The 14,683-nt window shown below is 34.0% G+C and overlaps 1 protein-coding gene across 1 annotated transcript; it reads left to right on the forward strand.

Moving 5' to 3' along the window:
* The first annotated feature begins 242 nt into the window (after nucleotides 1-242).
* On the forward strand, nucleotides 243-13,820 carry LOC102806683 (uncharacterized). Its single transcript, XM_006822441.3, has 5 exons — nucleotides 243-405; nucleotides 2,640-2,733; nucleotides 6,075-6,233; nucleotides 9,036-9,270; nucleotides 11,078-13,820. The coding sequence occupies exons 1-5, from the start codon at nucleotides 334-336 to the stop codon at nucleotides 11,334-11,336; spliced, it is 819 nt and encodes a 272-aa protein (XP_006822504.1). The 5' UTR covers nucleotides 243-333; the 3' UTR covers nucleotides 11,337-13,820.
* The last annotated feature ends 863 nt before the right edge of the window (nucleotides 13,821-14,683 follow it).

A 14,683-nucleotide genomic window follows, 5' to 3' on the forward strand; every position in this document is an offset into this window, starting at 1 on the left:
GAATGTCGCGACTCCGTACCTGTAATTTTTATTACAAAACATATTTTTACTACTATATATATTTAATTACTTTCATATAAAGATGAGCTATTGTCTAATTATATCAAATTTTATGTGACCAACAATAGCTATTCCCTCCACAACGTACCTTCTCATCCCTTTAAGTGAATAGTACGAGCTATGATTTCATAATCTCAAAAGCCAGCTGTAACTGGATTTCAGCTGAGTAAGGTGACATCCAGTGCAAGTAACCCAGTTCATGCATTTGTTACGTGCATGCTAACTAGGTAATGACGTTCGCGTTTGCAAGGAAACAACAAATACATTGACAAAATGGGCATGCTGCAGCTATCATCGCTTATTTGGAAAACTGCTTTCTTACAAACTTTCTTCGGGTTTGTCCAGGTACGTGGTTCACGTTCATTTTCCAGGGGGTTCCCACTAATCTCTGTTTGGTTCAAATCAAACCCTATGCATTTCCGGGTGATGTATGTCGCGAAAGATTCCGTCCGCCACACAATTTCAAAGTTGTCGCATAAATTATTAGTGAAAATACCTTCATTTTTATGGCAGAGATGACAACCTTCATAGAAATCTATGTAAACATTTTATATTTTAAGGCATGATGCAATCAACCAACGGCAGCGCTCATAGGCTATCGATCACCTTTTCCCGACACTCGGTCACATGATTTTTGTCAATGTTTGGGACACCATCAATCCTATCTAGCCATCGATATAAATACACTTGCGATGGTCAGGCGACTCGATTGCACGTAATCATGAATATGAATAATCGCAAAATTATTTTATTTGTCTCAATGTCTTCCTCACTAAGCATGTTCACAGCTGCAGTTCATTGTTTATGTAGAACGAATATTTTCACACAATGAGAATTTACGAATCAGCACAGCAGGTCTTGCATTCTGTGGCGAAGTTGTTATGATCTATGCAAAGATCCGCTGCTTAGTTTCGACATTCGATATATACGGGCAATGTTGTTTACCACAAGATGTGTAATGGACGCACCACTCGCTCACATTTGATGGGGGTGGTGGAGCATTAAAAGTGCAAGTCATTCGTTTCTATCAATTCTTCGCGTATAGAATTTTAATTCAATAAGCTTGGATTGGTAAAAAAATATGTTGATTTGTGCTCAAGCTTTAAACGTTGCATATTATAAGTACTGTGAAGCCTATTTTCGTTTTACTGTACCCTTCGCTATCGTGGTGGTTGCTTCCATTGTTCTGAAGGACATCAGCTGATTTTCCAGGGCTGTTGATAGGACAGTTACAAATGTAACCTCCTTTTTGCTGCTACACAAACATGTTGATTTTGTGACCTGGAACCAATATAGTAAATGAAGAAAGAAGGGAACACATGTTCTCAGTGTTAATTTATGTGATGACCTGACACATAATCCTTGAATTGAGTTTAGGCCATCTATTAAAGATTATCATTCTTCATTAATTAATTATTTTTTGAACAAAGTGTCTAATAAGATTCCCCTCCCCCTACTCCACCTCAAAAAAAAAAAATCTTAACATTTATTTTCTCATGTTTCATAAATTTCATCTGATTTTGCAAAATTAAAACGCTGTTGTCATTGCATAGAGCGCATTCAAATTTTGAGTAAACAATGCAAATTACACACATTGCACATATATGGGTCCCATATGAATGTGATGCGATGGCTGGCATTTTAAATCCAAGTGAGTAATTAATCTGTTTACAGTGTAACTGGGGAAAAATTGACAGTAATTATTACAGAATTGCAATATGTATGTTTTATAGCAATTCATGCCACAAAATCCTAAATATTTCCCCTGAATTGCATACAGTATATTGGCTCTTGTCAGAGTTCTAATTTCAAATTATATCAATTAAAATAAAGTTGTCAGAGAGTTGTCTTTTTGGTTTATTTTCATTTTTTGAAGGAACCAAGTTCATTAGTTGTAAACATGCTGTAAACATTAGGAATAGATAAAGTGCCAGTGACTGCAAATCAGTCATTGGGACTGTCAGATCAGGTCAAAGCTGCATGGTCTATTTGCATATCAACGTAGTTTCATGGTATCATGGTGCACAGAGAAACAGGTCAACATGTTGGCACATGATGAGATGATGAGAATTTTTTTTTCAAAATAAGCTGTGGTTAACTGTGTTTGTCTTATATCAAATCCAGTTCATTCGCTATATAGTCACTTTGGAGAGTCAGATTATCCTATATTTACGCATGGCCTCTAATGCTGTTTTTTCTCATTCGTTTTCGCTATTTGTTGGAGGCTTTAAGCAGGTGATGTGAAATTGCATGATGCAATTTGTGAAAAGATTGGTCATTGTTATACAGAGTCATATTCATGGAACTCAATAGAGAAAAATTATCAATTTCAATCATGAAAAATATAAAACATTTTTTTGAAACTCTGATAATTTAAAAATATGCCAGAAATTGAAACAAATAATAAAAATAATATAAATGGGTCATTGACTTTTTTGTAAAAGTTTTACTAAATGCATTTATAATCCAAGGTACAGGTTTCTGTCATGCACGTAATAATACTTCTAACGTTGAAATGATAATAGATATTTTTTTCGTAAGATACTAATCAATGTATTTTGGGGTTTTTATTTTTTCAGGCCAGAGAATTTTGTAGACGAGAAAACTACTGGTGTGAGACAGGTCACTGTTGTGGTGATGGACAGTGTTGTAATTATTATTACGAACTATGGTGTGAGTATTTTACTCTTATCTGTATATGACTTTAAAGTTGCATGGTTAAGATTAATCTAATAGTGAATATTTTTGTGTCTTGATGTTATGAACGTGTACTCATTTTGTGGGTTATATATTGAATCCACATATAGCATCCAATTCGAACAATTCAAATGTGCTGAAAATATCAAATTAGGTAAGACAAAAAATTTCTCATTTTTAAGACATTGCGTTGCATTGCATTTTGCAATTTTGTTTAATTTTCCCCTCAAAATTACTTGCCTGTTAATGGCACTGCAGGATTCTCATGAACTGTGAGATTCTCACAAACTGTGAGACATTTGGCCTAGATTTATTTGTACATCTTCCCAACAGCATTCATAGTCATTATTCACCGCTGATGATCTGTTTCAATGTTTGCAATATTTTCCTTGAAGTTTTTGTATTTTTTATATCATAGAAAGGACATTCAAAAAGAGTATGAACATTTTAAAATATTTGAAAAACAGAAAAAATTCTTTGCTTCCAAATTTTTGAGAAAAAACCCCTCAAAGGTTTCACCTTAGTATTCATTTTACAGGATCTATGCAAATTCAGATCATCAAATAATTTACATAATAGTTCCTGAATCTCAACAGATTGAGAAATGATCTCTGAGTGCATCGTTAATCCTGCACTAAAACAGTGCAGTAAAACTGTAAATACTGAATGTCTTAATTAATGAAGGGCAGTAGTCCTAGTTCTGCGTGTGATCAGAATACATGTAAACAAACAATGTATTATGCATGCGTTGTACATGTCGCTAAGAGTCCCACTTCAAATACAATGTGGCGTGGCGACCACCATCCTTCACGGCGTACGCTGGTTGTCTTTGAATGGGATGACCAATTCGAAGTATGAACCAATTATACTAACCTATGAAATTTATGAAACGTATAGTTAAGCTTTAAGATGATGTATATATAGATATCCTCTGGGGAGGAGCTAAGACGCGCACCACTGTACCATGCATTTATACAGGTTCTGCGCACACTGCTGAGGAATGCGGAACGCCGAGCGAAGAGCCTGTGAAAATTTGAAAAAACAACAGGAACTCAACTTTGAAGTAATCCTGAACAATCAAATTTATATGCGTTACACACACAGGGGTAATCTTGTTCAGGGGAGTCACAACAACCATCCCAAAGTACCGTTTTCTGAGATTTTTCAGCCTTTGTTTTCACCGTGATGGTTGCCATACGGTGAAAATGCCCGAATGTCCGCCCCCGAGAATAATCTTCAGCAAACACTACGCCAGAATAGGCGGTTCGGATTGTTGATGCTCCAGTGTTTTATTTCATGTGCGTATACTGTGTGCGATTTCTTTTCGTTCATCATTGGATTTCTTTTTAACTTCAATCAATTTTTGTGGAGGAACTAAATAATAGTCGATCTGTCTTGTATTTTGTCACGCTGTGGAGATGTGTGCATTATGCATGTGATAAAGGTTCTTATAGCATGCTTATAGTAACTTTTAGAGAATTGTTCCCTCTCTAGGTACTGGGGAGTTGGGGCTTTCCCTCGTAGTTCGTAGCATATCCCCATTCTTACCCAACATGCCTTTGCTTATTGTAAGAAAGTTCCAGTACACTGTTAACTTCCTTAAAACATTGAGGTTCTCAATTTAAACCCATTATTATACCAATTCAAATCACTGATCAATGGTTCTTATGGCCACCTGTCATTTTGCAGCTTATTCTGAGTCATGTAGATACAAGATTTCAAGTCAGTGCAAAGCTATATACAAGATTTTGTCTGATTGGCTACCCAACCTCAAAACCTCAAAAACAGTCAGACCAATCAGAGAGAAGCTTGTTTGTTGACAGGTTTTTTTGACATATCAAATTCTGCCTTGTATATATGCTTTAACTCAGCTGACAGGATGTAGAGGCAGGATACTGAAGGAGAATAACAAATCTATTATTCATTAGGTAGTTCAATAACCTCATCCCTGGAGGAGTAAAGCATTGTTGTGGCAGTGCTGTGGCTGAATACCCTGCACTACAGAAAGTTCCCTGCTGCCTTACCTCATTGTATTTACATATATGCATTGTTTCAAAGTAATCAATCAAAGCCCAATATCCGTATTGTATATACATTTTTCTAGAATTCTGTTTCTAGATTATTGAGTCCAGCATCAATCTGCTCATATTTTCTCCAATCAGTAATAATCAGAATACTTGTCTTTCAGTTTAAAGTTGCATTGTCAGCAAAACTTAAATGCAAGCCTTTTCAATTTTGAGTAACTTGGCCAAAAATCAAATTTAAAAGTTATTACATTTGCATATACTGATCAAAACCTGACATTTTGCGCCATTTATCGTTATTATTTGTCTTCGCTACAATAAATGTTATGCATTGTTATTCAAATTTTACTTTGAGAGCGTGCTAAACACAACTTACCTACCTGTAAAATTGTTTATTTAGCTGAAGCACTAACAATCTGATTGCCAGAAATACATTATTTTAAATTAGCGATACCGGTACCTTGAATAAGTGAAGTTAGCTAAATTAGCTGAAATAACATGCTAGCTAAAAATGTATTTTACAGTATGTAATGTTCATCATGCAGTGAATACAGAATTAAAATAGTTGTCCCATAAAATCAAAAGGGAGGCACCTAATGGCTACAGTAATTTCTCTATCAGTAGTAACCACTTAAAAATTTATTACATTGGTGTTATTATTGTCAACATTTATTTAATGTGAATTTTTAATGATTCAGTGCACAACAAATGCAATTTTTGGTTTATATTCGCTTCTGTTGTATGCACAACATGACTTTTTTTTTAAATCAAGAAATTAGTTGTTTTCAAAAGATAAACTGAGCATTGAAAAAGAATTTAACAGTTTTTCGATGATAACAGCTCATTGTCGAAAACTTGCGACACACGGACGTATTCATAAAGAGTATTGACAAAAGTTATTGCAAGAACATTTATTGCGTGTTTGACATCCTAACACGACTGAACAATAAAGAGGTGTGAATATTTTTAGGCACGTTGTCGAAACAAATGAATAGGATTAGGAACAATGTACCAGCTGGTTGAAACAAAGTCAGTCACGGTCTTGTTGAATTGGGGGTGCAGTTAGTGATAGGTACTTTTCATGTTTTCAATTTTTGTTGAAAACTGTTTAACACTGAAGCCGAAATCAGGGGTGTGGTTACTATTAGGTATGCAGTTTATAATAGGATTTTAACGATACGCGGAATCATACGTGAATTGTATGTGAATCGTACATGAATTGAACCGTTGCTGTCTTCACATTCGTATGAGAATGTTTGTTGGTAAAGCGATGTCATTGTTTTCTCCAATTAGGGTTTTGGGTTATATGGATTATTGTTCTTTTAATTGCTGGATGTTGTGCATGGCAAAGACGAAGAGTCAGAAAACTGATGCGCCAACAAGCTCGCCAAGCCGAAGCAATACAGACAGTTATACAGAATACTTCGCCTTCACAAGACTGGCCAACAATTAGTAAGTATCATCATTTATAATATTACCTGAATTTTTTGTTTACTTGTGCAATTATGTCATTATGCACTGTAGTTTATATTTTGGCATGTCACAACACTTTGTTTTATCAGACAATCCATGTCTATTGTTACCTTGCCCCAAAACATGTATAATGTTTTAGTATATTAACATTTTTAATAAATTGTCATAGACTGTGGAGAATGCAATTTATAATACAGTCATCTTAGTATGTACCCTCTGGGCCTTTGTCTATGTGCTTTCCAAGTTGTCATGGTGATTTAATTTTTTTTAGATTCAGCTACAACAAATTGTCACTTTCGCTATAAGATGAATTTGAAACCGTAAATTATTCTGCGAAATCATTCACTGTTGAAAATAATTTTGTAATTTTTGTTGCTGGTAATTGGATGTGACTCCTTGTACGCCATAATGAATTTTTAGGCGGTCTACTGTTTAATTCAGCTAGAAAAAAATGTATCATTTTATATTAGCTTCTGCAATTGTTTCTCATAATTTCTCCCGCCAAAATTTCTGGTACAACTTGTTTTCACATTTTTGCATATATTTTTTACCTTGCCCGTACCATCAAAGATGGAAGGGAAAGGTATATTAAGGGAAAAATTTTGTCCGGCGTTGTCGTTGTTGTTGTTGTTGTCGTCGTCGTCGTCGTCGTTAATAATTGTTATTGTGTGCATAATAAATTTACTAATTCTATTCCAAACTTTATCAAACTTGGTCACCTTATTCATCAGTATAAAGTCTTCCCTGAGTTTGAACAACAGATGTCCTGTATGAAAATATCATGCAAAAATTGAGAAAATCTGATAAAATATTTTGACTGTTTCTACTTGACTGATCACTGGTGATACACATCAAAGGTCACTGATCTCAGTGGAAATATGCATTGTTGTATGTGTTCAATGAAGCAAATGATTTATCTTGTAATAATATCCTTGGTAATGTATCTCAGAATCCCATACTGGGTTTCAAAACCAACTCATGGAGAGATTGCACAGTCTGATACACATTTGCAAACCTACCAATAAAATCTTTACAGAAAACAAGATGTCAGAAAATCAATATAAGCACTCCTATGAACTGGGTGCCTAACTTTGATCAAGATCTGAAGCTAATAGAAAATCTGTTTAGTTCAAAGTTATCAAATCAAAAACAATACATAAAAAATACATTAAAAGCAAAACATTTCATCCACATGTTAAAAAGAAAATTATTCTAAAATATATGTATTCTGTATTTGACAAACAGTTCATTCGACAAATGAAAACTCACAGGAATATGTTTCAGCTATCAGAACAGAATGATAGAGTTTTTATAATACTAGTTTAAAAACGCACTTCAAAGATTGCAGTGTTTGAAGATGTAGATTCTCAGGAGGCAACAGTACTGTTGACTTCTCCCTCCACTGGACACCAACTAACTATTTAAGTTGATTTGCATACAAAGCAGAGCTTGCAACATGATAGCTATTCATAAAGAGTGTTTTTTTTACTTTTCATATAATACAGTAGTCACACAATGAGGCAAGGCAGTTCATATTTGTCTCAGTGAATCATTAATTTTTGACAGACACCTGTACAAAATACTTGCACTAAAGCCAGCTAAAATTTTCTGTTATCTTGCATGTTTTATGAATCTATTCACATCTAAATGCAGCACTTTTTTTTTCAATGAGAAATTTGTTTTTATACTAAAATATCTGAATTACTTTGAAGAAAGCTGGAAATTATGTCCCTTAAAATAATTAAACAAATAAGGCACCAATGTTTTTGTAAAATATTTACATCTTTTAAGGACATTCGGTAGACTGATTCCCCACTGTTGGTTCAACCCCAAAACTTGTTTGTATTCAAAATTAATTATTACAATGCTCATTCAAATTGAAACAAACTATGATAAAGGGAATTATATTATATAACAAAGGGCTAGGTCACCAGAGTTCAACTATGTTTTAATTTTGTTGTTAATTTTGAACCAAATAGACATAATTTCTCACTGGCTATAGATTTTGATAAAATATACAAAAGATTATATGATTTTATTTCATGAAAGTTGACAAAAATTGACTTTGACAATCAAACATTTCAGGGATTAATAGGAATATCTAACCTTCAAGAATCCAGGGCCTCTCCTGCTACACGGGGGGGGGGGGGGGGGGTAATTTTAGAATATGAATACAAGCACAATTAAGACAGTCTGACTAGCTCAGTACAGAATATCCCTCGTGTATTACATGGATAATGGTTTCCCATTATCCATTATTCAGTGTGTGAATACAAAGAATGGCTAAATTACATGGCAACACCTGGGGTAATATAATAATATCTCACACAGATGTCTATTGTGAAGCCCCTAGTGTCAAATTTGATTTGGAGTTAATTGCTCAATAATGTTCTTTACTCGTATGGCTCTCACAATTTTATCACTTTGCATCGTCTTACCAACATGTTCAGTTAGGGTTTTTTTTTTTCACCTTTTACTAAAACATAACATAATTAAAATCATATTTTTAAAACTTGTAATTAATTTAAAACCATTTATTTAGTCAATGGGAAATTATGACCAAAATTAACTAAGAAATAAAATTAAAATGTTGCATCAAAGTATGAGCAGGGAAAAACATGGTGTTTAAAGGTTTAATGACTTGTTTTAAAGGTCATTACATTCCTGTACCAATCACATACAACAATGAAACAACATTCAGGCAACACAAGGCCTCGGAAAACATTCGTATGACATATACTTTGATTTTTTGCCAATCTTTAAGTTTTATTGCAATTTCAGTTTACCCACCATGCAAGCTGCCAAATTACTCTGAAATAGGTACTACAATAGCATTTGGAACACCGCCACCACCGTATCAACAGTTGACGACTGATCAGGCCGATTCTCAGGAAGCGCCACATATAAATGTAGAGGCTGTACCTTGTAGAGTAGTGACTGTGACCGTACATCAGAGTGAAATAGGAACACAGACACGTGCAATAGATGATAATCAAGAACAAACTACAAATGGAAGGTGAGATGCTTTAGGTTTTCACATATTGGGAAGGCCAAATCCACTGGCTGAGATTCTTTCACTAACTGATACGACTTTGGGAGACCCTTGGTTAAACTATGAAACCTGGATAACACATTAAAATTGCTGTTATGAGAGAAAAATGGTCACATAGCCCTGTCATGTGATTCCAAATATGGAACATAGTTCCTATGGAAAATGGCACTGTATGTAAACTCAAAAGTCTCCAAGTACAACAGTGTCCTACTACCGGATTCTGCCATAAATTTACCCTGGGCCGTTAAATGGCAGTTTGGGTTTTAGAGAAAAAATTGGGACCAAGAAATCGCTAAGGGCAATTTTTCTGCAGTTTTTAAGGTGTAATTTTTTGGACATTTCTGTCTTTCCTGACATAAAATAGAGTCTAATTTTTTTTTTTTTTTGGAGAAAGATGACACTGGGTGACATTGTAATGAATTTTTAGGCGGTCTACTGTTTAATTCAGCTAGAAAAAATGTATCATTTTATATTAGATTCTGCAATAGTTCTCTCGTTTTGGATGGTCCAACTGCTGGCAGTTGAAAGTTGAAAATAGAAGTCCCACGTTAATTTTTAGCTCCGCTGTCGAGCGGAGCTTATCATATGGGTGATTGTCCGTTGGCATCCGTCGTCCGTGTCAATGTTTTATATTTTCGACTTCTTCTTGAAAACTACAAGCCTGAATGTTTTGATACTTGGTGTACCTTGGGTAGACCTCTCTTAGATTTGTTCATTCCATGGTGATATCTTCAATTCTCTAATTTGAGGGAATATTTTTGTCATTTTTGGTAAAAAGTGATATTTTTGACATCTTGTTAAAAACTACAAGTCCAATTGCTTTGATATTAATAGGTATGACATGTGGATCTCTCACAGATTTGTTCATTTTGTGGTGATATCTTCAATTATCTAATTTTGATGAATATTTTTGTCATTTTTGGTGAAAAGTGATATTTTTGAATTCTTGTTGAAAACAGCATGTCTGATTGCTTTGATACTATACATATTGTTCATTTTCTAATTTTATTTTTTGTTCTTTAATTGCAATGTGCATTGCTAACAGCGGAGCTATCTCAGCCGACAGGCTGCTTGTTTGAAAGTTTTAACCCCAAATAAATGCCCATCAGCTGCAATTTTTTAGCCAACTTACGACAGAATCCTGTATGTCTGGAACTGTCGTATGGTTATGAACAAAAAATGTAAATACACCATTGAGGAAAAATCAAAGTTATGACAGGACTAAAACACATGCTTCTCTTGCATGATAATAAAATCTAGTTTCACCCTCCAAATATATATACATGAATTAAATACTGTACAATTTAAGGTATTCGAATGCCTCAGATAATCTCATAGATGTTACTCATACAGCAACAAGCCACACACTGTTATGTTAAATGTGGCAAGTAATGTATAGACTGACACATACCAGTACAATTCTCAATATCTGTTTAATTCCACATTAATCATATGACTTGCAAACTCTCAGCTCAGGGTCAGCCAGCACATTGTGTTATCTACAATACAAAACTCACCTTGTATGCTGGAATGGGCTTGGGAAATGTGAATACCGCCCCCTAGAGTCCACCATATCATGCGTTTTCATACTTAACATCAGACAAAAATGTGATATAATTTACAGAATAAAGTATTATTAATGGTTCAAACTTGTAAAACACTGTTATTATTCTGTGGAAAGAGTTGTTATGATAATAATTGTGTATTTACATATTTTTAAGTTTCCTAAAAAAGATTTTTAAATGATTGTTGTTTTCATCATTATTTTCAGTTCATCGGTGGAAATCACACCTGACATATCACCAAATGAACTCAAAGTACCTCTCTCAGATTCCTTAAATGAGGAGGAACTTGGAGCCACCTCAAACCAGAATGCTAATAGCGTTGAGGTTGCCATGGAAATAGATACACCGGAAGCTGAGGACGTACACGAGGATGTGAATGGGAATAGGTCGCCGGTTGTGCCAAGATTCCGTGACACTGTCGTGGAACTTAGTGGGAACCACAGGATGAATGCTGCCAGAGTGTGAAGTGTGCTATTTATGTAAATTTGCACATTTGCATACAGAATTGTTCTGAAATATATATATTGATGGCTTGTTGTTAACCAAAGACTTTCGTAACTGCTTGATTTTCACTGCGTAGATACATGTATGTATCCAGAAGTTTGTTTATGCATAGCCATATATTTCTACTGAACTGTTTTCGAAACCTGCTGTTTTCCGATGGTTATGTAAGTCGCTGTGTTTTATACAGAAGATTGAAACTTGGCTTGTTTTGGGTGCCAAGACCTAATATCGAGAAGCAGAGAATGGATTTTGATAAATATCACACATAAAGTAGGTTACAGTATTCTTTATAATTTATTTAACATCTGTTAGCAGAAGGAACTAATAAACTTAGTTTGATTAATAGATTGAAATTAATCAGATAAATGTTTGCAGGTGCCTATGTTTTGATTTTTTTATGACAATTATCTCTCTGTAACAGAGTTTTACGTTATGTGCAGTAACTGTAAGAGTGACATAAAAATTGATTACGTAGTACCCGCTCTCATACCTGTAATTGGTTTTGCATATTTAGTGTGTTAACTTGCTGTAAAAATGTTTCAAGTTACGAAGTAATGCTGCCATTTAAAGTTATGATTTGTAAAACTGCAACTGAGAGAGTTTTTATGTAATAGTTTCAGGGATTTTCATTATTTTGAGGGACAAGACATGTTTGTTTGAGCTGTTGGTTTTTTTTTGAAACATGTTATTTTAACTACTGGGTAGTTTGGATAAAAAATTTTCTCAGTGAAATTGAGCTGCCGTATTCTCAGATCAAAACTGAATTCTGTAACCATGGTTTAAATATTTTAATGTAACCTTTTCCTGATTGGTCACCACGGTGACTAATAAGTGACAGTATTACCGGTATATGTGGTCATGGTAATGTGATAATGTATGGATTTTCTAAAGCTATATTTGAAAACATTACTTTGGAAAATTTACCTATAATATACTTAAAAAGTGGTGATTGTATACAAGCTGTGTACATTCAGATTATATGTTATTAGACGATGCATTTTACAGTATACATGGTATTGATCTTACTGGTATGTACATGGTACAATCACCACCAAATCTGTTGGATTTTGCATAAATATTGCCAGTCCATTTCAGTTAAACATTTTGTTTGCATTGCTATATTTGTAGGAAGTATAGAAAATTCTGTCTCAGTTTTAAACCCTTATTTTAGTTTTCCATGGTTAAAGGAGACTTCAATAAATTGGAGTGATTATAGTTTTTGTATTTAATTCAAATATAAATTAGTGGTAGGTCAAAAAATTTTTTTAGTATTGATAAAAAAAAAAAACGCTTCAAAGTGAAAATCGTGACTTTACTACTATTGAAACTTAATTAATAAAAAAACACATTTGAATGAACAGTTCTATTTTCTCAGAACATCAAAAAATTTATTCCCACCCCGTAGCTATGATATTGAAACTTATCTACATTTATATGGATATCTGTGTGCAAAAAATAAGTAGAATAGATAACTTGGTTTTTGTGTAAGGTTTGGCGGGGTTGCTTTGATTTCTAGTTTGTGCAATTTTGATGAGGTATCAAATGTTAATGCGGTGAAATCAACTCCCATACACAGACCAATTTGAAATATTTTCACACCAGAGCGTGCAAGTTTCTGTGGTAACGATGGAACTCGAAACTTATTATATACAATTAAAAATGTAAATCAAAAATAATGCTAAAATCAAAAACTCAACATTTTTTTTTTTTAAATGTGTTTTTTTAAACCTTGTTGATGTATGTAGCTTTAATGGAATAATGCTTTTCTTAGCTCGTGAATGGATGGGAGCAGATTGATATTTTAGTAAAAGTACACAAAATATCACTTGTTATTCAGTCGTCTTTGAAATTAGAATAGAGATATACGAGATATCCTGTATGCCTTTCTATAAATAAAAATCTTTCATTATGTAAATAGGTGGAACTAAAGCTGTCAAACGCAGTTGTCAAGTTGAATGACATTGCTTTCACCTATACACGTTATTTTGATGTTGCAGAAGCGATCACCAGAGGGCACAACATATCAATCCGGTGTATTCTCTGCCAACTGTATTAAACCACATTTGTCGTTACATTTCCAATTTGCAGACAGAAGCAGTTCTCTTCTGTCAAAAACATTCAGTATTTCAGTCTAAACAGATTTCTGTTTAGAAAGATCTCACTAAGCTTGTGTAACCTCGGAGGTTTTCATATATGTTACTTTCACCTCTGAACATTAGCTTTTTGAATAGCTCTGTGATAAGTGTAAAAATGGTCAGTTTTTCTCTGACTCTGTTAGTGACTGCTGCTCAACAAAACAGTCACATTTGTATATTGTCACAATTTGTGTTTAATTTTTTATTGAAGTTTTGCTAACATGCCCTTCAGATATCTAATATATTGTATTTTACTTTAATATACCATTTATATATTCTGTACATAAAACATTTTATGTAAATTATTGAATTTCAGGTTTTTTTTTTTGGCTTCATCAGTTTATCAACAAAGAAAATTTTGCAAGAGAATGAAATATTTTATAGTAATAAAACAATTTAATTAAAAAAGTGTTTGTTTTTTGAAATAATGTCATCATGCTTAACAGGGGTGGATTTATTGGGGGGGGGGGAGGGGGTCATTCCCAGATAAAACTGTTGCTACTCATTCAGCTACATTTCATATTGCAACACGATAATAACGTTATTGTAAAAGTGCACTTAACCAGAAATCTTTGTCTTTCACTCACTTTACAATGATATTTGACTGGAAAATTGTCATGTTTTTGACTCTCATGTGCGAAGCACACAATGGGAGTCTTTGCAGTTACCCTGTCTGTCTGTATGTGTATGTGTGTGTGTGTGTGTGTGTGGGTGTGTGTGTGTGTGTGTGTGTGTGTGTGTGTGTCCGTCTGTTCCACTGATATCTCAAGAACCATACATCGTTTTTTGATGAAACTTGGTGCATAGATGCTCTGGGCCAATGCGCAGATTTGATTGGGTTTTGGTAGAAATCAATACATATTAATTACATAATTTGCATGATAATAAGCTCATTTTAGCTGTTCCATGACTGTTCCACTGATATCTAAAGAACAACTCATTGGATTTTGATGAAACTTGGTTCATAGATGCTCTGAACTTATGCCAGGTTTTGATTAGTTTTGGGTGAAAATCTGTGCATATTAATTACCTAATTTGCCTAATGCTTAGTAAATTTTTGGCTTTTCCACTGATATCCCAACTACTAATCATCACATTTCAATGAAACTTGGTACCTAGATGTCATAGGACACTGCACAGGCCTAGTAGTTTTTAGAGTAATATCAGTACATG

This window comes from Saccoglossus kowalevskii, chromosome 10 (assembly GCF_978046115.1).
Source record: "Saccoglossus kowalevskii chromosome 10, keSacKowa6.1, whole genome shotgun sequence".
NCBI classification, from domain to species: Eukaryota; Metazoa; Hemichordata; class Enteropneusta; family Harrimaniidae; genus Saccoglossus; species Saccoglossus kowalevskii.